The sequence below is a fragment of the Phascolarctos cinereus genome, unplaced genomic scaffold, assembly GCF_003287225.1.
Source record: "Phascolarctos cinereus isolate Bilbo 61053 unplaced genomic scaffold, phaCin_HiC Scaffold_4;HRSCAF=312, whole genome shotgun sequence".
Classification (NCBI taxonomy): Eukaryota; Metazoa; Chordata; class Mammalia; order Diprotodontia; family Phascolarctidae; genus Phascolarctos; species Phascolarctos cinereus.
The window spans coordinates 374,317,418-374,341,843 of NW_027555847.1; the positions used below are offsets into that span (position 1 = coordinate 374,317,418).

The window sequence follows — 24,426 nt, forward strand, 5'->3', positions numbered from 1 at the left end:
ACGCAGGGATTAAACTTGTGATTTTGGCCTTGTTAGTTCTCTAAACAATTAAGCTTAACAAGCTACAGTCCATCTAAACCAAAGCTATAGAATTGTAGAATTTTGAGCTAGAAGAGACCTTGAAGGTCACCTATGCCGTCTCCCCCTCATTTCATAGATAAGGAAGCTTTATCTTTTTTTCAAGTTTTGAAAAACAGATTTTTTTTTTTAAAGTTTGTGAGGGCAGTGAGATGGTGAAGTGGATAGAGCTCCGGCCTTGGAATCAGAAAGACCTGAGTTCAAATCCAACCTCAGACACTGACACTTACTAGCTATATGACCCTGGGCAAGTCACTTAACCTCAATTGCCTCACCAAAAAAGGCCAAAAAAAAAAAGTTTGTGGCCAATTAATTCATACAACAACTGTGTATACATAGAACAACTATGTAATTGTAACAACTATGTAATCTGTGCAACTTGCCCACCTGATTGACATTGCCACTTTAAGGTTGAACAAATATAAATATAAGTAATTAATTTTTCAAAAAAATTTTTTTAATTTAAAAAAAGCAAAAGAAAACAAGCATGGGGCAGCTAGGTGGCACAGTGGATAGAACACCAGCCCTGGAGTCAGGAGGACCTGAGTTCAAATCTGACCTCAGGCACATAATACTTACTAGCTGTGTGACTCTGGGCAAGTCACTTAACCCCAATTGCCTCGCCAAAAAAAAAAAATACATAAATAATAAATTAAAACATAAATTAAATAATAAATAAATTTTAAAATGAGTTATCCTGAGACCAGAGTTGTAAAGGAGAGTGGGTTTAAGTGAAAGCTAGTGAACTAGTGGGGTTTTTTTCTTTTTAAATGTTTTATTCATACCCTTTCTTCGGTGGTATTTCCCAGTGCTCACTTTCATTGACAATAGAACCCTCCCTTGTAATATTTTTTTGTAAGTTTAGTAAAGCAGAACAAATCATTGCATTAGCCATATCTGAAAATGTAGATATTCCATTCCCTACCTATAGTCTACCACCTCTCTGCCAGGAGGCCAGAAGGATGCTCCAGGGTTTTTCAGTCTGTCTTCTAAAGTCACAGTTAGTTACTGATCAACATTATGGAGTCTTTCATTGTTTTCCTTTACATTATTATGGTCATCATGTAAATTATTCTGACTTTGCGTATTTCACTGTGCATCTGTTCATATACATCTTCTTAAGTTTCTCTGAATTCCTCATATTCATATTTTCTTAGGGCACAGCAAAATTTCATCACGTTCATATATTACAGTTTGTTCAACCATTTTCTAACAGATGGCCATCCGTTTTCTGTTCAGTTTTGTTTTTGATACCACAATAAGTGTTCCATTGTTTCTGACTTGAGCTCTTCATTCTGCAGATAAAGAGGTTGATGCCCAGAAAAGTCAAGTTATTTGGCCCAGGGACTTGAAGAAAGCTTCAGGGAATGTTGACAGTAAATGGGAAATAGGCAAATCATATTGAAATCCTAAACAAACATATCATGTCTTTGCTTTTTTAAATAATACCATTTAGAGAGAATCATAAAAGATAAAATGAGAAAGTCTTATTGTATAAAACAAAGAGCTTTGCATGAACAAAACCAATATAGTTAAAATTAGAAGGGAAAACATATAACTGGGGGGGGGGAAATCTTTTCAACAAGTTTATCAAAAGTCTCTTATCCAGGGTTTCTAAGGAACTCATTCAGATATATAAGAATAAGAACCATGATGTGAATATGCAGTTTTCAAAGGAAAAAATCCAAGCAATCAACAATCATATGAGGAAAATGCTCCAATTTACTAATAATTAGAAAAATGCAAATTGAAGCAACTCTGTCTGGGTCCATCTCACACTCATTAGATTGGCAAATATGGCACAAGAGGAAAATGACAGATGTTTAAAGGGTTTCAGAAAACAGGCACACTAACGCACTGTTGGTGAAGCTGTAAATTGGTCCAGCCATTCTGGAAAATAATTTGTTGCTGAGCCCCAAAAGCCACTATATTCTTTGACCCAGCAATACCAATACTGAGCCTAGACCCCAAAGAGATCAAAGAAAGAGGGACAAGACCCAAATTTCACTTATCTTTTCTATTGAAATTTGTAATACCTGGAAGAGGGGAGGGCAGTAACCTTTTGGAAAATGTTACCTGTCTGAAATAGTCTTATCCTTTCTAAGGTGTTTGTATAAATGACTCTATTCTTTTAAACTTCCTCAGTACAATTTGAAACTATGCCCAAAGGGCTATAAAACTGTTTATACCCTTTGACCCAGCAATACCACTACTAGGTCTATATCCCAAAAGATCAAAGAAAAGGGAAAAAGGACCTACGTGTACAAAAATATTTACAGCAGCTCTTTTTTGTGGCGGCAAAGAATTGGAAACTGAGGAGATGCCTGTTAATTAGGGAATGGCTGAACGAGTTGTATATGATTGTAATGGAATACTGTTGTGCTATAAGAAATGACAAGCAGGATGGTTTCAGAAAAACCTGGAAAGACTTAAATGAACTGATGCAAAGTAAACAGAGCCAGGAGAACATTGCACATAGCAACAGCAATTTTGTAACAATGATCAAAGACTTAGCTACTCTGATCAATACAATGATCTAAGACAATTTGCAAGGACCAATGATGAAAAATACTCTTCACCTCCGGAGAGAGAACCAGTAAATTCTGAGTGTAAATTGAAGCATACTTTTTTCACTTACTTTATGTTTCTTGATTTTTTTTTTTCAAAACATGGCTAATATGGAAATAGGTTTTGCATGACTTCACACATATAATTAATATCATATTGCTTGCCTTCCCAATGCATGGGGGATGGTAGGAAGTAGAGAATTTGGAAATCAAATTTTTTTAAATGAATGTAAAAAAGGAAGGAAGCAAATGAACAAAACAGATAAACTTCTTAAATACTTATTTCTGAGTTTTCAGTCAGGAAGTTTCTAGATTCATGGCCATCATTTTTTCTTTTATTCATGGGTACACAAATGAGGCTGCCAAATGGAATAATGCACCTTTGACTGCCATGAAAAGTATTAGGAAACTTAATACCTTATGTTTTAGACTACTCTGGTACAATTTTTTGGCAACCCAATACAACCATTAAATTTGACTACTTCTCATAGGATCATAAAGTTAAAGAGGACCTTGGAGATTATAGTTTTGTAATAAGATTTAGAACTTAGAGATCATCTAGTTTAACTGCTTCATTTTACAGATGAGGAAACTGAGACTTACTAATGATTGTGACTTACCAAAGATTGTATTCAAACCCAGATCTGCTCACCTCAAACCCAGCACTTTTTTCACTGTACTAGCCCTTCATATGTAAATAATATTTTACAGTTTTCCAACTATGTTCACGTATGTGATCTCACTTGATCCTCACAAAAACTGTCAATTAGACAGATAGATGTTATCCTTTTTTTTACAGAAGAGGAAAATCATGATTCTTTAAGGTTCAGAGTGACTTCACCTAAGTGATATAGCTAGTAAGAGTTGAGACTTGACCCCACATTTTCTGATTCTGCTTCACTATTCTTTCCACAGTCACTAAATTGATTATTAAATTACCACTGAAAAGCTTCAGTAGACATCATCACTGATCAGTGTCAACACTTAGTAATAAAATCAACATAAGATGGTTATTGGCGGATAAACTGAATGAACACTAGGATATCCTTGTCTTTTTAAAGTAATGTGGAGAATGACTAATATGAAGGAAAGTCAGCGAACCCTGCCACTTTGGCTACTGCCCAACACAAAAGATTTTTGAGAAAACTAAACTATTGAAAAAACTATAGTAGTTATTTACAAGTCAATGTGAAGTGTGTAATATACTTTTCAGATTAGTGTAACAACAGTCATTAAGTCGTTCTTGCTGCTGCTAAGAAGCGTCCTGTGCCTTTGTGGACACATTTCACCTGTGGATGGTAAAATGATTATTATTTCAAATATAACCAAAGCCAAAGTAAAGCATGAGGCAGTCTTACCCCCTTGTTCACCATATTACTGGGGAAATCAACTATTTGGAAGGTGAAGTTATTTTCAGAGGTGCTCCATCTTTAGTGATCCAGAAAGTGTTTCACTCATACCCACTTTTATTTAACATTTTCTGATTAGCTAGTCATCAGGGTTTCCCCCAATGTCATAAAGCAGTGTGAACAGTTTTCCATGTCAAACCATTGAATATTTCCTGCCCAGCTAGCATACTTTCATTGAAAGTTATTTCTGTGTAAGCAGTTTCAATTTGTTTGTTTTGGGTTCCCCACTTTACACCTCTTGGAGACTATTGCAGCAGTCTTAGATGTATTTTCCCACATCCTTGAATAAGACCTTGAGAGGAAACCACCTCCCCCCAAATATGTTGCTGGATAGAAAAGATCTTTCATTTTCTTGAGCCATTTCATTTCAAAAAACACCTTTGCTTCCACAGTCACTATCATAGGAACAGTGAAAGTGTGATGTAGAGAAAAATTCTTGGGCCATTATTTATGAATTTTAGAATGCTGATATTCTAAGTGAAAAAGGAAAACGATTTAATAGAATTTAGTAGAAGTCTTTTTCTTACACATGTTACCTGTCAAAATCACTGGCTGTTCCCCCGAAGAACTAAGGTACAGGGGAAAAAGTGAAGAATTTATTAACCTTTCTTCTTATAACAGGAAAATAACTTTCCCTCTCCATATACAGGATCCCCCAAGATTTTTTATTGGTTTCACTATTGTGGTTATATCAGCTATTATTTTATTCAGAATTTGGTAATAACTGGTAATAGTTCAGCATTTGGTAATAATTTTTTTTGACCCTAAAGAAGTTATCCTCACTTGAAAAGTCTAGGGAACCAGTGAACATCTAAGGGTTTCTTCCTCTGTAACTTGTTAATCCAGGGTGTGAATGGGGACTTCAATAAAGAGGCCATGCTGCTACCACAATTGGTGAGAGGCACCAGATCTCTATCACTCAGTAAGCAAACTGGAAACAAGGCAGAATCCCTGAACAAATCCAGTTTTATTGGATAGGTGGCCCAGTTAAAGAAACAGTATAGACTGTGATCCTTAACTTAGAATTTTGAATGTTGGCTTAACTTTCATAATAAAGAAATAAGCTATAACCTTGTTTGATTGAGGTAAAGAAAGCCCAGAATCTTGCAAATATTGATGTTAAAAAAGGGGAATGGAGGTGGCGGCAGAGAGAATGCTTGGCTGAGGGCCACCTTTAAAATCTTAACAGAATACTCTCCAAGCTCATACCCCAGATCGTCTAGGTTTGGTTTTAATTGTAGTTGTATAGGTAGGTGCTATTTGTGTTAAGCTAATGTGTTAAATTAACATGGATGACTGCACAAAGGAAGTGTCTGAATACTTCCATGTTTTTGTTGCTCCCTCAGGCCCAAACAAGCACTAGGAATCAATGTAAAAATGAACCTGAATACCAGGTGGCCAACCAGTCAAGCACAGGAGCGTGCGCTGTTGGCCCAGCAGAGAGCTACCTGAATACTGAGCTAGAGGGGAGCCGGGAGGAGCTGCTTTTGTCGTTCACAGTCAGAGCCAGTCCTCAGCTTTTCCTCGGCTAACCCCATGTCACAAATGGTAGTTTATTCCTCGTCTTGGCCATAGCCTTATAGATAATGAAATGGCTCCGGTTTTATTGTGGCTTTGAGTTCTTTCTCTGCCAAACAGTTGGAACAGGTTGGAACTTCTCGATAGCAGTAGACTTTATAAGGTAGGGGCAGTAGGTAGGATAGCAGAGAGTCCTGACTGTTTGTTTTTGCATCTGTTTTTTCTCACCTCCCAGTCCTGATTTTCCTAGAAGTACAGCCAGTGACCACTCGCTTCCTACTATGTAGCTGATCCACTTACACTATTGATAATATGGTTTGAGAACTGGCCTAGAGTACCCCTGAGCCCATGGCACAGACAAGGGCTGGGCAGAGCATCCTGTGGCTGGGCAGAGCAGCCCGCTTCTATCTGTTACTCTTAGCAGAGGATGCTCTTGCAGGACGTACGGGACTTAACAATCTGAAGGGTCCCCTACATACATGTGTCTTGCTACTTGGTAGGATCAAGTCACAATGCATCCAACTAGGTAATCCTCTTTACCCAGGCCTTTTCTCTCACTTGGAATACCCCCTTCTCTGGCAACCTGTGGCCACTTCCTTTAAGATCTTACTCAAAACTCAGCTTCCTGTAAAAGCCTTCCCTGACCAACTGTTCTGCACGCTAATGGCAGCTACGTGCTATGGTAGATAGAGCTCCTGAAGTCAGGAAGATCTAAGTTCAAGTACGGCCTCAGACAATAACTAGCTGTGTGACCCTGGACAAGTCACTTAACCTCTATTTGTTTCAGTTTCCTCATCTATAATATAAGGATAATATAATATAATAATAGTACCCTACTTTCTAGGATTATTGTGAGGATCAGGTGAGATAATCATTGTAAAAGTGCTAAGCAAATGCCTGACACATAGCCCTGTATAAATGTTAGCTATTGTTTTTCTTGTTATTCTGCATAGTGTAGTCTGGGTGCCCACTATGCTTAGGTAGATGATTGATATCATTTTATCTTATATTAATTACTCTGAATGGTTCTGAATTAGTTTTGTATTCATTTATCTTCCCTCACAAGACTGTAAACACCTCCAAGGAAGAGACCATATTCCTGTCATTTATGTCATCCCTGACCCATCCAAAGGGCCTATATGGTCCTTTGTACTCTTGAGGCACACAACAAACATTTCTTGAATGGAGGATTAAAATTGATTAGGAGCGCGAAGAAGCAGGAAGGTCTCTGTATCACATAGGCAGCTGATGGCACAGTGGATAGTGCTGGGCCTGGAGTCAAGTAGAGGTGAGTTCAAATCCAGCCTCCAACATTTACTAGCTATGTGACCCTGGGCATATAGCTCTTTGCCTCAGTTTCCTCAACCATCAAATGAGAATAAGAGCAGAACCTACCTCCTAAGGGTGTTGTGAGGATCAAATGAAATAATATTTGTGAAGGCATTTAGTGGCACAGTGCCTGGCACATAGTAGGCACTATATAAATGCTTATATCCTCCACACACACACACACTTCCCCCTTTCTGTATCTAGGGCAGTATTAAAAAATCAGGTATTCTCCACAGAGTTAAATGGAGTAAGATCTGGCCCACACCTTGGACTGAGTTATCCAATAGCTACCTACGCAAACACCCACAACAGTCTGAGCTGCACCACCTTTCGGGGCCTGGAACAGGATTAAGTGACCTGGGCTATTTCTCCCCTCATCTGGAACTCCTCCACGGCCCTCCTCCCTCAACTTGGTCCTCCAGATACTTAGGCAAAGGCCAGGGTGCTTGGGTGGACGGCAGCCTCCACACGAGACAATTGAGAAAAGCCCCACGTTCTCCAGGCCTGGGAAGCCAGCTGCTCTAGTTTGCACTCAGCAGAAGTAGGTTAGCAGTAAAAATAGAAAATCAAAAGCCCCAAATCATGATCAGGTGCTAAAATCTAAGGGCCACCTTGGGACTGCTGTACCTCGCACATTCTCACTTGTCAGACAATTGGAACTGAAGGATGCAGATTTTTTCACATGGAAATTGCCTGGCAGAAAAATGAGGACATCAGTTATCTTTGAGCTCTACTGCCAGCTCCAGCCCTTCCAGCCATCTAGCTGGCCAGCAGTGTCATCGCCACCTCCCCACCTGAAAAAGCAGAGGTCACTGCAGTCCTCCTGCACAGCCACCCAGAACTGTAGCAGCAAGTGCGCCTCTGACCCACATGGGTGCTAGGTGATACAGTGAGACCCTGTCAGCCTTCCAGCCTACTGCCACATTTACACTAACTTTATCTTGAGCATTTTAGTTCCTGTTTCGTCTCAGCTTCATTCAAGTCTAAGAAAGCCTGCCAACTCCAGGCCAACTGCACCCTGAATAACATGTCTACCAGGTAGAGCCAGATCTAAATTGTGGAGTCGATGATGTTTACTTGAGCTTTCACCTGCTTCCCCTTCTTGGCCTTTCCCTGCCTCCTCCTGATGCCCCCATCCTCGTAGGTACCTGTCCTGTGCCTCGCTTGTTCCCATGGGCTCTTGCTTTCAGCTAGCTAATCCCTTTTGTTGTTGTTGTTCAGTCATTTCACTCGTGTCTGACTCTTCGTGATCCCATTTGGGGTTTTCTTCGCAAAGATACTGGAGTAACCAGTTTCCTTGCCATTTCCTTCTCCGGCTCATTTGACAGATGATGAAACTGAGGCAAACAGGGTTAAGTGACTTGCCTAGGGTCACATACAGCTAGTAAGTGTCTGAAGCCAGATTTGAACTCGGGACTTCATGATTTCAGGCCCTTTTACCATGTACAAACTAGTAAAGTATGATTGAACCCCTCCAGAGGTATTTACATTTTCACTAGGAATGCTTGAAAACCAAAATGCCTACAGGATCCTAAGGAACAATTCTCTAATGGTAGAGGAGACATTTTTAGGTAGAGAATCCTGCCCACAAATCACACCACGCAGGCAACAGCCTCCTCTGCCTACATACAATGATATTTCTTATCACTTTTGTCCTTGTGCAGTGGAAGAGTGGGAGAGGGCACATTGGCTGATGGTGAGAACGTGTTACAGATTTGGCATTTACTCCATTTAAGTTGTTTAGGGGTTGGGGGTGGGGGCAACAGAAAGTTTTCAAGTGTAACAGGGAATTACATTTATCTCATTCCATTTTCAGAAATTTCCAGAGCTGAAGTTCAAGTATGTGGAAGAGGAGCAGCCTGAGGAATTCTTCATCCCCTATGTCTGGTCTCTTGTGTACAACTCAGCAGTCGCCCTATACTGGAACCCACAGGACATCCAGTTATTCACAATGGATTCAGGCTGAGGGCCCGCACCTGCCTTCTCCACTCCCTGCCCCACCCCACCCCATGCAAAGCAACTCTTCTAGTTACCTATTCCTGGAAGAGACAGACCTATGTGTACTCTAGAGCTGAGGCTTACAGAGAATGGAGCTTTCTAACCTTGTATAGTTTTTGACTTTAAAATTTCATACCAGACAGCAGGAGAGCGCCAAGTATAGAATGTGGCACAAAAAAGAAAAGGACAAAAAAAAATAAGAATAAAAGTCTGATATGTGACCTTTAATTTGATTTCTCAACAGAAAACCTAGAGCTTATCCAGAGAATTGATGCTTTATGAACTTGGCATAATACTGCTTACTCCTTGTTCAAGTGTTCAGAGGGACTTTTTTGAGGAGCGGGGAGAAGAGATTGTTTGGGGTTTTCTGTTTGGGTTTGTTGTTTTGTTTTGTTTTTGCTAAGAATGGGTAAATGAGAAAAAGCCAAGTGAACAAGCTGACTGAACAGGTATTCAGGGAAATGAAACTTAAAAGCATATAAATCTGGTTACCTTTTAAGGAGGCCTCCTTTTATTTAACCAGCTTTGTGTATTTATTTTCCTTTGCTTCTACGCAAATCATCCTCCCCAAGAAGGAAGAGGATTCCTTGCTCTAAAACTGCCCCTGCTTTCTGAGCTGGAAGTAAAATAGAGGCCAGGGGGTGCCCGTGAATTGATTGACTGTGTAATGGTCATTGGGGAAGAGGTTAATTTTGAAAGCAACTTATTTTGTTGCTTTCAGGGAGTCAGGAGGAAGGGGGGAAAGATCAATTCAATCCATTCAGTGAACATTGATTAAACTCTAGGTTAGGTACTCTGCTAAGGCAAGGGTTACAGCAATCCCTACCACCACAACCCCCTCCTCCTAGGGATCAAGCCTAATGGGGGAAACAGCCGTACACACAACTGAATCAGGGTGGGATAAGGTCAAAGCAGAGAGCTGAACAAAGGCCTGTGAGAAGTTTAAGGAAGACTGTTGTAGCTGGGGTGGGATTAGAGAGGCCTTCGAGTTGGAGGTGGCCCTAATAGCCAAATCCCTGTGAAGACAAAAAGCACGTGTTTCTCTTCCCATTGGATGAGAAAGCCTTCCTGTTTGCATCTCTGCACTGAGCCACTGATTCAGCCAGAGAGGGGATGTTCAGGAAGGAGCTTCCTTGAAGGAAGCACTGGGGACAGCAGGGGCATCTCGGCCACCATCTGACTTCAGCCTCCACCATCTGCAGCTTGTTCATCTCAGAAGCTGCAGAAATGAATGTGGCTCCATCGTAACTTGGGAGAACAGGGGGGAGATATCCAAACCAGTGCCACTTTTTTAAGATGCTTAAGCTTGCTGTGTTCTTTTCAACCAAGAAATCCAAGTGCCAGGCAGGCAATGTTAGATATGAGTCTCTTTTTTCAGACCTAATATCATTTGGTGTCTTTCTGGGAGCAACATCTCCTTGCTCCAGTATGAGAGGTCCAGAGTGACTTTGGGCTGACTGGCTTTTTCAGATGACCCTCTGACCAGCTTTTCTCACTCAGTCCTTCCCCACTCTAAAAAAAGGTCAGATTATGAGAATTGACATTCATATAGAGCTTTATGCTGTCAAAGCCCCTTTTCTCTCTTACCCAATTTGAGCCTCCCAGCAGCCACAGGATTAGAGCAGATGGTATCTTCTTTTGAGCCCGTCATCCAGAGGCCATGACCTAGTTAGTGGCATCGCCAGGACCTGGGCTCAGTGCTCCCTAGTCAGTCAGTATCCCTCCCCCAGGGCATACGGCTCCTTTCCTGCTCCTACCGAAACTGTCTTTTAGGTAAGCATGCATAGTAATGGTGTATGTAAGACATAAAAACACTCAATATAGCATACCCAGAATAATATTCTTAGCTACTTTCCCCTTAGATCTCTGGCTTTGGGAAGGAAGCCATCTGAAAACTGAAACAGCAGACCTCTCATTGTAAAAAGAGGAAATCATTTGATTGTCAACTAAATGTAAAAGTTGCATTTAGGTTGGGCTTAGAAAACAGTTCACAGCTTTGAAAGCGATGAGCAGAACCACTATGTGTGGCGGTTTGATCCTTGTCCTTTCCCCATGAGGCACCAAGAAGTGAAGTTTGGCAAGGCCGCCATACCTTTCCCCCACCCCCCAAGACTCAGAGCCTGGGTGGGACTGTTGGACCCTTAGTAAAGTATAGGAAAAGAGTTACTTAAGGGCTTCAGCAGGAAGAAAGCACAGCTCTGGAGTTCAGCAGCCTAAGGAGTCAAGGGAGGCAGCAGACACAGCCAGGCTGCCAAGCTTTCTTCCTCCCCCTACCATCGGGCCTTGCTGAGCTGATGTTCTCCTGAGCCGAAGAGGAGCAAGTTGGTGCCCCAACAAATCATTTTCTTTCTGTCTCTCTTTTTTAATTAACCACACAGTGGAGGGATTCAGCGGGCCAGCCACACAGCTGGGGGGCCAAAGCCTCCAACTATTGCTGGAGAGAGGGACAATTACCAGAACTACATTGCCAGCCTGAGGGGTGGTGGAGGCTGGGAGCCAAGATGCATGAGTCGGCCTGGCTCCTCACCCAGGCTCACCCCTGCACCACTGTCTCTCACTCGGCTCTGGAAAACCGGCCGCCTAGACTCCCTTCCTCCCATACTCTGTGTGACAGACTTACTGTCTCGTAATAATAATCAAAAAAAAAAAAAAAGGAGGCAAATAACTCAGATTAGTCCTGTATTCATTTTGCATGCCAATTTACTTTCAGGGGATGATGGGGAGGAGAGAAGCAGTCAAAATCTAGTTATTTTACGTGTAGTAGGAGATAATAAAATCGTGCTGTTTTTGCTGGGCAGGGCTCTTGTGCTCAGGTGGAAATTATTTACCTCTTACTTTGGCCAAGAGAATGAAGTGGTGATGGAGCATGGTTTTTGTTCCCACGCAGCACTCTGGCACAATATTTATTTTTATGCCTTTTCTTCCCCTTTCAGCAGCTCATTCCCTATCAAGAGTTCAAGGCATTTTTGTTTGCTTTTTAAGAGAAGATCAAAATTTCTCTCTGACCAACTCACCTCCCCAGCCTGATGTGATTAATAATATTTTGCTTATTAAATGGAATTCGCTTCACAGGTCAGAAGTTTGCTGGGATGTATGTAGTCCCCTCTTCTTCCTCTGAACCCATAGTACATGTTGCTGAGGAAGGATGATGAAGCCAGCCAGCACTGAGGATTCCTAAGGAGCCTGGACTGGCAGGAGAGTCAGAGGCAGGAGGCTAGGGACTCAAAGGTAAGGATGGAGAACTAGGAAGAAGATCCCAAAAGGTGAAATGAGGGAGGAAGCTCAGGGCAAAGAGGGAATTGCACCACCCCCTTCCCTCACCCCCTTCAGAAGCTTTGGGAAAGAAGGAACACAAAGTGCAGGATTTAAGCTAGATCTGTCATTTTTCAAGGCTCATGTCAATAACCCAGGCAGTTTAGGGGAGGTTTGTGATTCATTATGTCCCTTTGAGACTGGGTGACTTCTGTACCTAATTACCAAGTTGTAAAACTTGCTCTCTAACAGTGGATAGAGTGCTGGGCCTGGAGGCAGGACACGGAGTTCAAATCCTGCATCAGACACTTCCTAGCTGTGTCACCCTGGGCAAGTCACTTAACTGAAAATAATAATAGCACCCACCTGCCAGGGTTGTTGTGAGGATCAAATGAGATAGTTGTGAAGGGCTTAGCACAGGCTGGACACAGGTAAGTGCTATATAAATGTTAGCTGTTTTTATTATCTACTCTGACCCCCAGCTGAAAAGGCATCCCACTCTACAACTTTACTAACAGGCAGGCGTCCTCAGATCTGTAACTAGCCGTCTGAGCACCCAGCGCAAGAGGTGTGAGACACGCTCAATGCTGAGAGGAGAGAACTGGGCATTTACAGGCCCAAGAAGGACTCATTTGGGCTTTGGCCACCTGTCCACTAGCCAGCAGTTGCCTGTTTTAATTATCCTTATTAAGTAGATGTTAGGTCAGTCAGTGAATATTTATTAAGGCTATGCCCCAGGCCCTGTGCTAAGTGCTGGGTATACAGAGTCAAGTGACCTTATTTTAACCTACTAAAGGACTTCTAATGTCAGCCTTTCCAGATTTCAGCACGCTGGGACTGTCCTGCCCTAGTTACTGTTCTGATCTAGACTCTCTTTGAGGGCCAGGTAGGTGGCATAGTAAAAGGGCCTGCAATCAGGAAGACCTGAGTTCAGATGCAGCATCAAACATGTACTAGGTATGTGACCCTGGGCAAGTCACTTCACCCTGTTTGCCTCAATTTCCTCATGTGTCAAATGATCTGGAGAAGGAAATGCAAACCACTCCAGTATCTTTGCCAAGAAAACCCCAAATTGGGTCACAAGGAGTCGGACATGACTGAACGACAAAAGACTTCCTTGAAGATGGCAAATGAAGGGAAATCCATTACCTCCCTAGACAGCTGGTTTTACCTCCTCCCTAATATCTCTGTTTTTTTCTTTCTGAGTTTTTCTTTACACTGAGCTTAAATCTGCTTCTTTGCAACTTCTGCTCACTGCCCCTTATTCTAACTTCTTGGGGTCAGGCTAAGGAAGTTTTAATTCCTTTTCCATATGAGAGCCCTTCAAGCATTGAAGAGACCTGAGCCTTTTCTAGATGAAACATCCTTAATTCCTTTGATGTTCCCATCTTCTTACCAAATTCATTATTTCCTCAGAATGGGCTTCCAAATATTAGTGACTTGACTGCAATGCTCCATTTGTGGGTTCCGTCAAAGTAGAGGACATTGGGACTGTCGCCTCTCTTGGGTATTTGATGCTATCCATGCCTCTGTGCTTCGGTAATCGAGGCAACCTGAGGCTCCCTTTTTGATTGCCATGTCACCCCCCCCCCAACTCATTCAGTTGCAATCGACTAAATCCTTCCCCCCAGGTTTGTTTTGTTTTTATGTTATCTACCCTTTTCTTCCCCATTCTGTATTTGCACAGTTGATTTTGTTTAATGCCAGAGTAGGACTTTAGCTTTATCTATGTTTAATTTTATCTTCCAATCAACCCCTGATTACCACTTGTTGGACTTTTGGGAGGGATCCTGACTGTCATCAAGTGTGTTCCCTGCCTCTACCAGTTTTGGTATCATTTGCAGAATCAGTAAGCATGCCATCTAAGCTTCATCCAAATCATTGCTAAAAGTGGCAATAGAACAGGTCTAAGAACAAATTCCTGGGACACTCAACTCCCTATCCCCCGCCGGGGTTCTGTGGCCACCCTTTGAAGGCTCTTTCCTCCTAGACACCACCCACAGCCTAGGAGGAGCCAACTAGTGGAGCCTATATTATGATTCATGCTCATGACAATCAAGGTGGACAACTGAGAGCGTGAATAGAGAACTTGATCTGCTTAGCTATGCTTTCTTATATGAAAATCTATTAAAAACCAAAATCCCAACAAACAGCAGGTATACTTAGAAGTCTATTGCATTTGGAATCTTCGAGCCTTTGAGGTAAATACAAGGTATATTTTGTCAGCTCTTGTTTAGGCCTCTGGGAACCTGCTGGCCCTTCCAGGAAGGGCAAATAAATGATGGCGGTGTCCCAGTTGTAGGCACTACCAGTTGTTTTTCCCTCATACAGATGTGATTCCCTGACATCACAATCAGAACCTACCCTATTTCATCCCTCATTACTGCACACCAAGAGCCCTCTACTCCATCCTGAATAGTCCATGGGAATTGTTCCTGAATCTGTGACTTTTGTTACTTAACCAATCAATAAACATGTAGGTGAAACCAGTCAATAAACATGTAGGTGACTGCTATGTGCCAGGCATTGTACTAAGCACCGAGAATACAAAAAGAAGCAAAAGACAGTCCTTGCTCTTAAAGAGACAACATGCAAATAAATGTATGCAAAGTGAACTACGTACAGGATAAACGGGAAATAGTAAGAGAGAGAAGGCACTAGAATTGAGAGGTTGGGGAAGGTTTCTGTAAAAGGTGGAATTTGGGTTGGGACATGGAAGCCAAGGAGGTCAGTAGTCAAAGGGAAGAAAAGAGTGTTCCAGTCATGGTGGGACAGCCAGAAAAAAAAATGCCCTGAGTAAAGAGATGGAGTGTCTTCTCTGTGAAACATCCAGGAGGCCAGTGTCACTGGATTCAAGAGGATATCTCAGAGAGTAAGACAGAAATGTAGGAGGGGGCTGGGTTATGAAGGGCTTAAAATGCCAAGCAGGACATTTTGTATTTGATCCTGGAGGCAATAGGGAGTCCTGGAATACCCTCTCCATCACTCCATTTCCTACCCATTTCTTGCCTTCTCTACAAAGCCTTCTCTGGAGACTTCAGAGAACAGAGCCAAGATGGCAAAGTTGAGGAAGTAGCTGAGCTTTCCCAACATTCCACTCCAAATCGCTTTAAAATAATGCCTCAAATCAAATATTGAAGCATCTGAACCAAGAAAAGTTCAAGGTGAGACATTTTTCCAACCCAACACAACCTGGGAAGTCAAAAGGAGAGGTCTGTGATGCTGAATTGGGATCTGGCACAGAGCCCACCCAGCAGCCGCAGCAGCTGTGGGCCTTGGAGGCAGCAGCAATAGCAGCTTTGGGAGCTCTCGAGCCAGGGACAGTAAGTGGATCTGGCAACTGGTGAGAAAAAGCTTACAGGGGATGCCCATGCTAGCACTAAATGTAGGACAAGGCCCTGTTTGGCAACTCCATTGACCATACCCACTTCCAGGTCACAGTTCTAGGGAAACAAAAGTAATATTTTCAGTCCCAAAGGAGCAGGGACCCTAAGGAGTAGTGGGAGCAGGAGCTTGTGACTGCAAGGGATCAGGGTCCCTTCCTAGGTAAAGACCAGGGCACAGATCAAGAGAGCAGTGACCACACCTTTCCCAGGATAACACCACCTTGGAAGCACTGAAAATATCCAACCATCCAGAACTAGCTCTAAAAACAGCAGTGCAAAAAAGCCTGAAGCATGGGACAGTGTGCTCCCACCCCTCCCTCTGCCACCTCAACCCCAGGAACAGAGCCCAACTTTAGCTTAAAGTTCAAAGTCAAGAAATAGACTGGAATAGAATGAGAAAAAAAAACCTGAAAAAAATAAAATTTTAAAAATTAAAAAAAAAAAGAACCTGGCTATAGAAAGCTACTGTGGTGACAGGGAAAATCAAAACACAAACTCAGAAGGAGACAATGACACCAAAAGAGCCATGAACAAAACCTCACAGAAAAAATGTTAATTATATACAAGCCCAACAAGAATTCCTAGAAAAGCTTTAAAAATTAATTTTCAAAATCAAATTTTAAAATCTGGTCGAAGAAATTAAAGCAGTACAAGAAAATGATGGGAAGTCAATTCACAGCTTGGTGAAAGAGGCACAAAAAAAATTGGAAAAAATAACACCTTAAAAAAGAGAATTGGCCAAATGGCAAAAGAGATACAAAATTTCACCGATGAAAACAACTCCTTCAAAAGTAGAATTGGAGGGGCAGCTAGGTGGTGCAGTGGAAAGAGCACTGGCCCTGAAGTCAGGAGGACCTGAGTTCAAATCCAGCCTCAGACCAAACACTTGACACTAGCTGTGTGTGACCCTGGGCAAGTGACTTAGCCCCAATTGCCTAAAAAAAAAAAAAAGTAGAATTGGCCAGATAGGAAAAAAGATACAAAAGCTCACTGAAGAAAATTCCTTAAAAATTAAAATTGGGCAACTGGAAGCCAATGTCTTCATGTGACATCAAGAAACAATAAAACAAAGTCAAAAGCATGAAAAAATAAAAGAAAATGTGAAATATCTCCTTAGAAAAACAATTGACGTGGGTAATAGACCAGAGAGATAATTTTAGGATTATTGGGCTGCCTGAAAACCATAGTCAAAGAAAGAGCCTGGACATTATATTTCAAGAAATTATCAAACTGTCCTGATATCCTAAAACCACAAGGTAAAATGGAAATTGAAAAAAATCCACCAATCACCTCCTGAAAGGGATCCCAAAATGAAAACTTCCAGGAATATGATGGCCAAATTCCAGAGCTCCCAGGTCAAGGAGGAAATATTACAAACAGCCAGAAAGAAATAATTCAGATATTATGGAATCACAGGATCACACAAGATTTAGCAGCTTCCATGTTAAAGGAGTGGAGGGCTTGGAATATGATATTCTGAAAGGCAAAGGAACTAGGATTACAACCAAAAATAACCTACACAGCAAAATTGAGTATAATCCTTTGGGGGGGAGGGGGGCAGAATAGACATTTAATGAAATAGCTTTCATGCATTCTTGATGAAAAAAACAAAATAGAAAATTTGGCTTTCAAATCCAAGACTCAAGAGAAACATAAAAAGGTAAACATGAAAGAGAAATCATTAGGAACTTCATAAGGTCAAACTGTTAACATTCTTATATGGGAAGATGATCTATGTAATTCCTAAGAACTTTATCATTGTTAGGGCAATTAGAGGGACTCTACATAGACACAAGGCATGGAAGTGAGTCAATTATGTTAGGATGATCTAAAAAAAATGGATGAGTGAGAAAGAAAAATGCCCTGAAAGAGGGGTAAAGGGAAAGAGAAAAACTGGGAGAAATTATCTTGCATGAGGAAAATGGTCAGGGCACAGACAACATTTGAACCTCACTGTCATCTGAAATGGTTCAAAGAGGAAAGAGTGTATGTGTGCATGAATGTGTGCCTGCATGTGTGTGTGTGTGTGTGTGTGTGTATCTATACACACATAGAAATCTATTTTACCCAACAGAGAAATAGGAGGGGAGGGAATAATAGAAAGGAGGGGTTGATAAAAGGGAGGGAAGATTAAGGGAAGCAATGGTCAGAAGCAAAACAGACTTTAGAGGAAGGACAGGGTAAAAAGAGAGAAGGATAAATCAAAGAAAATAGGACAGAGGGATGGGATGAATTAACCCACAAAATGTAAGTGTATAGTAGAATGAATTAGAAACTGGAATCCAGCAATATGTTTTTTACATTAAAGGGGTGGGGAACCTGTGGTCTTGAGGCTACCTGTGGCCCCCTAAGTCCTCAAGTGTGACCTTTTGACTAAATCCAAACTTCACAGGACAAATGCCCTTAAAAAAAGGATTTATTCTGTAAAACTTGGACTCAGTCAAAAAGCCACACCTGAGGACCTAGAAGGCCATATGTGGCCTTGAAGCCCCAGATTCCCCACCCCTGGTTTAGAAGAAAGGAACTTGAAACAGAGAGATACGCAGAGTTAAAATAAGATGCTGAAGCAGAATTTATTATGCTTCAGCTGAAGTTTAAAAAAAAAAGGCAGGGGCAATAATCATGATCTCAGACAAAACAAAAACAAAAATAGACAGAATTAAAAAAGATAAGTAGAAAAACTGTATCTTCCTAAAAGGCACCATAGACAATGAAGTAATATCCATATTAAACATAGATGCACCAAATGGCGCAGCATCCAGATTCTTAAAGGAAAAGCTGAATGAGTTACAGGGGGAAATAGTAAAACTATACTAGAGGGGACCTCAACTTTTGCCTCTTAGAACTAGAAAAATCTAACCATAAAATAAATAAGAAGTCAAGGAAATGAATAGAAATTTAGAAAAATTAGATATGATACACCTCTGGAGAAAATTGAATGGGCATAGAAAATAGTATATATTTTTCTCAGCTACTTGTGGCATCTTCACAAAAATTGATCATGTATTAAGGCATAAAAACCTCACAAACAAATGCAGAAAATTGCCATAATGCAATAAAAGCAATATTTAATAAAGAGCCATGGAAGCACAGCTTAAAAATTAATTAGAACCTAAATAATCTAATCCTAAAAACTAAGTGGATCAAAGAACAAATCATAGAAACAATAATTTCAATAAAGAGAATGACAACAATGAAACAACATACCAAAATCTGTGGGATGCAACCAAAGCATTGCTCGGGGAGCAAGTTCTATCTCTAAAATCAACTCATTAAAAAATATATCAATACACCAATAAAATAGAGAAAGATCAGATCAATGAAATGGAAATGCAACTTTAAAAAAAAAACTAGAAAAAGAACAAATTAAAAACCCTTAATTAAATGCCTAAATGGAAATACTGAAAATCAAACGACAGATTAATAACTTGAAAATTTTTTTAAATCATTGAACTGAGGAAAAGGCTGAATGCAACATCAATGAAGTTGAAATGAAAGCAATTGTTAGGATTTATTTTGCCCAATTATATGCTAGTAAAACTGACAATCTAAGTGAGATGGATGAATATTTAGGAAAATAAATACAAATATATTTACAAAAATACAAACTGCCTAGATTAACAGAAGAGGAAATAGAATAGTTAAATAACCCTTAGAAAAAGAAATTGAGCAAGCCATCAATGAGCTTCCTAAGAAAAGATCCCCAGGATCAGATGGATTTACAAATGAATTCTACCAAACATTTAAGGAACAAGTGAATCCCAATTCTATATAAACTATTTGAAAATATAGGTAGAGAAGGAGTCCGACCAAATTCCATTTATGACACAAATATGGTTTTGATACCTAAACCAGGGAGAGCAAAAAAGAGAAAGAAAACTATAGGCCAATTTCCCTAATGAACATTGTTGCAAAAATTTTTAAATAAAATACTAGCAAAGAGATTGCAGCAATATGTAACAAAGGTCCTACACTATGACCAGGTGGGATTTATACCAGGAATTCAGGACTGGTTCAATATTATAGACATAATCGACCACATCAATTTTTAAAAAACAACAAAAATCTTGAGATTATATACAAAGCCTTCTCTGACCACTTCAGCCTGGTCACCTTCCCCTTCTCAGAACCCAGAGCACTACTGTCGCTGCCCACTTTTGACCCAATTTCATAAATCACATAGGGACATTTACATTTTTTTAAATTGCCATTCAACTCTTCTGTTGCTTTATAACTTTTCACAGGTACGTATCATCTCCCCAACTAGAGAATAAACTCCTTTTTTTTCAATTACTAAGCATTTTTCCCTCTCACCTCCCCAAGGGGAAGGAAATACAAAATTTTGTAACATATTGACATAATGAAGCAAAACAAATTCCCACATTGGCCACACCCAAAAATGTTTGTCTCATTTTCCATGTTTAGTCCATCACCTAATCTGTAAGGAAGTAAGTAGCCTTCCTCATCAGTGGTCCTTTGGAATCATGGTTGATCAGAATTCTTAAGTCTTCCAGAATTGCTTTTACAATATTATTATAGTATAAATTGTTCTGGATCATTTCTCTCTCCATCAATTCATATAAGTCTTCCAAGGTTTCTCTGAGACCAGCTCTTCACTTCTGATAGCATTTGGGGGAAGGGACCAGATCTCGTGCTTCTTTATTTACACCAGTTGCTTATACATAGTACATCCTCAGTAAACATGTATTGATTGAATGAAAAATACAATGAATGAATCGTCTCATGCAGAATATGTCGAAATCTCATTACAACAGATAAACAGGTATTTCCCTCAAGATGAGGGAAAAAATGGATCTACCTGTAAACCATATAACTGGTTAACAAGGAGCCACATCTCCCTTGAATCTCATTTCTTCCTCTGCTCCCTTGCATTTGTCATCGGGTGCTATTTAGGAAGAAACAGCAGGTTCTGGATCCACAAGCCGCGTCTAAGGGCAGCAGCGCCTGGGTTGGGAGCTCACATTGTGAACTGGCAGTTCCTTCTTTGGAAGTGTACCACCAATGTTCCTCTGCACTGTCAGAGCTCCTCCAAGGCTCTGTGCACTGTCTGCTTAATGAGAAAGTTGTTCTGGAAATCCAGCTGTTTCCCTGGGATGAAAACGAACTTGTAAACTCTCAAATAGGAAATTTTATAAAGCATCTGGCAGCCACTGGCCTAGTTTATGACTGGAAATGAAAAGGGATTTACATGCACTGCTGGTCCTGCAAGCCATGCCTGACCCTGATGGATAGATATGGGTCCCTAGCTAAAGGTCAGGACCATGGGCAGACAAACCACTGAACATTTGAACCAGGAATTCCATGCTTTTGCTGATGTCTTTTGCCATGGCCTAAGGGGAGGCAAACCCCACCACTGCCAGGTTTAGACGGTGAATTGCATAGCTTGTCTCTGATGCTGTCTATGTGACAACCAAATTAGTCTTTGGACTAAAGTAGTCTCTTCTGGACAGATGAGATGTCATCTGTAAAATGGAGACACCTACCTGCTCCCTCTACCTTATGGAGAGTGTTGGGTAGATCAAATGGATGGTGGATAAAAGTATACTTTCAGAAGAAGAAAGCTAAAATAAATGAGTAAAGTATCAAGCTGTCTATAAATACAAGAAAATGCAAGGATTTCTCCCTTGGTTTAAAGCCCATTTCCCATGGCACAGAGACCTCTGTCAGGAAGAACTGGCTTTGACCCTTCCCCACCTCAACTCAGACAGCTTTGAGAAATAGCTGGAGATGATTCACATGATCCAGTAGTCCTCCTAGAGTAGAAAAGAGGAATTAGAGCGTCCCTGTGAACCGTATGTCTCAGGCAGAGCCATAACTAGGAAGTTTGTGCCCAGGGGAACAGTTTATATATATATATATATGTGTGTGTGTGTGTGTGTGTGTGTGTGTGTGTGTATACACATGTATATATGTGTGTGTGTGTGTGTGTGTGTGTATATACATATATATACTATATACTCTATGTATACTCTTAGTGTGTGGGTAGGAGAGGACATCATCCAATGGTGGAAGAGAGACAAAGAGACCTCAGGACATAGCCACTGGTGCTGGGGAGGTTGGGATGGGGTTGTCAAAGCTTTCCTGGGGCGAGAGAGGAGTTGACCCCAGCCTGCCACCCAATGTCTTATTTTAGCTGCTCTTGCTAACTAGCTGTTATTTCTTCTGAGAAACAGCAAGCTCCATCAGGACCCTTTAAATTCTGTGCCCTCTGAATTCAGCACCTTGGGGCAACACCCTGATCACCCTGCCCTAGCTCTGGATCTGGTTAGGAGGTGCTAACGCAAGCATGGAACAGACCAGAACACTGGGACAGGGAGGTGAGGAACCACCATGGATTCACCACTGTAAGTCATTCTGGAGTGGTGTCTGAGAGCCACTGTATGATCCGCAAGAGAGAAGGTCATAGACCCTTTGTGTGGAGGGTGGGGTTGGGAAACTCAGGTGTGAAAAATGAAAGGCAGAAGGAGCCAGGAGACATTGAACAGGCCTGGCAGAGGAGATGGACCAAAGAACAAAGTGGTTCAGAGCTATCAGAAGAGAGTAATGCTGGCCCCCTGCCTTTTCTAGGGCCCAGCCCGGGTTAACTCTGTAAGTCACTGAAACAATATACATCATTGGGTGTGGGAAGTGGTCCAGTACACTGCTCTGTACTACCTGGCTGCCATTAGAATTAGGTCAAGAGAGAGCGAGGAGTCAAGGATAACTCCTAGATTGGCAAGGAAAAGGGCCATCTCATTATGTGAGACAGGCAAAGGTGGATGTGGGGGCAGAAAGCATATGGGAAACATGAGGCAAAGAGGAAGGAAGAAGAGGGAGCTCTCGGGCAGAACAATGGTGCCCTCAGCAGTTGCAGGGAAGTTTGGAAGGGGAAGATAATGAGGTTGGGGTTGGACAAACTGAGTTTGAAATATCTATGTTACATCCATTTGGAGATTCGAGACTAGAGGTCAGCAGAGACCTCCAGAGTTAGGGCCGGATAAATAAATTTCAGAGAAATCAGAATAGTCATCGGGTAATTAAATCCAGGGAGCAGATGAAATCACCAAGAGAAACAGTTTAGAGGGAAAAGAGAAGAGGGCTCAGGTTAGAGCCCTGTGGGATGCCCGTGGTTGGCAGTCATGACCTGGAGAAAAATCCAGCAAAGAAGACTGAGGAGTGGTCAGATAGGTAGGAAAAGAACAAGGAGAGAGCAGCATCACAAAAACCTAGGGCAGGAGAGAGTATTACTACCACCCACTATAGGCATAAGCCACTTCCCTCAACAGAAACAAGCCCAAAGAACATGAGCTCACTTCATTATTGACCCCGGGAAAATGTAATTCTTCTCCAGGGAGAGGCACTCTAATGCACTTGACCTGGCAATGCAACGTTAATGTATTTGGGGAAAGCTTCCTGATATCACTGTGGATCATAGGATTTAGAGTGGAAAGGGACCTTCGAGATCATCCGGTCCAGTACCTACAACTCTTAGATGAGGAAACTGAGGCCTAGAGAAGTGGCATCACCTGCCCAAAGGCGCAAGGCTTAAGAGTCAGGACTGAGAGTGTCTGAGACTGAGACAGCATTTAGAAACAAATTAATATTCCCATAGTATGGGCCGGGGGACACTACTCCAGCATATATTGACATGAGTTGCTGATATGGAATTGATTAGGGATGAACTCTGAACTGTTCCTGCCACTGGAGATCACTTCCCCCTGAGATGCTGATGTAGTAAATGAGTATATGTGAGATCATCATCATCATCATCACCACCATCACCACCATCATCTGCCCCAACCTCAGGCCCAGATGGGATAGCACAGAACTCGGGAGCACAACTGATGTACTCCCTAACTTTGACACTCTTGTTCTCTACTAGGTAGAAAAGACAGATGTGTAAGGAATAGAAATAATTAAGCGGGAAGAATGAAGTACGCTTAAGAGCTGAGGACTGGTCAGATATTCTACTGGACAGAAAACCAGGAAACCTGGGTTCCAATCCCCATTTGGCTACTACTAAACCATGTGACCTTGGACAAGTCATTGAAATTCAGTTTTCTCGTTTGTAAAATGAAGGCAACCCCCACCCTGCCGTGTCTCATGGAGGCATTGCAAAGATGTGAAAGTGTTTTCAAAAGAAAGGGGGGGAGGGGAGGGGAAAGGTTATGTACACATGGCAAGAGATTATTAATTATTAGTATTATTGCTTTGACTTTCCCTGGGGTGGCTGCTGAGGTAAGTGTCTGTAGGCAGCTGCCTCTTTGGTGAAGAGCCCCAGCTCTCCCTTGGGTCTGGCCATGGTCTTTGCTTCCAGAGCCATGGGCAAGGGGCCTCTGCGGGTGATGGGAGCCCCCATACTGTTCTGGGACCCAGGCCCATGATGCATAACTCTGGGAGCAGTTCCTTGGAACCAGCGAGACAGTCAGAGCCTGCGATCCAAGGAAGAGCAGGCCAACTGACTGGCTGATCCGTTCCCCCTCAAGTCATCAAAATGGGGCTTTTTTTTTTAATTAATCACCAAAAAGAAAAGAAAACAACACACACACACACACAACACCCAGCCTTGGCAGGGACCTTTAGATTCCATGTCTGTGAGCAGCCCTGACAATTCCTCCTGGCTCAGAAATGACTAGCTTAGCTCAGCATGTTTCCACCAAGGGGACCCACCCAGCACCCCACCAGGCCCACGCCTTGCTGTGGACACCCTCTGTCCAGGTCACTGGCCGGTCAGCCTCCTTGCCAGATGAGGAGGGCTCAGCCATGTCCCAGAGAGCCTTTCTCTGCTGATTGCTTCCCTAACCTCTCCATTCTCTTTCTTCTTCCCCTTTGCCTCCCCTCTCTCTCTCTCTCTCTCCCCCAGGTGGTTCTCTTATCATCCCCTTCATC

At 41.8% G+C, this 24,426-nt stretch overlaps 1 protein-coding gene across 3 annotated transcripts in view; it reads left to right on the forward strand.

Moving 5' to 3' along the window:
* DYM (dymeclin) overlaps positions 1 to 9,418 on the forward strand; it is a 571,335-nt gene extending 561,917 nt beyond the window's left edge. For all 3 annotated transcript variants that reach the window (XM_078153263.1, XM_020985814.2, XM_020985816.2), the window contains one exon: positions 8,718 to 9,418. In XM_078153263.1, the coding sequence (XP_078009389.1) occupies positions 8,718 to 8,867 (150 nt within the window). In that variant the 3' untranslated portion in view covers positions 8,868 to 9,418. The remainder of the gene's footprint in view (positions 1 to 8,717) is intronic.
* Positions 9,419 to 24,426: the final 15,008 nt, after the last annotated feature.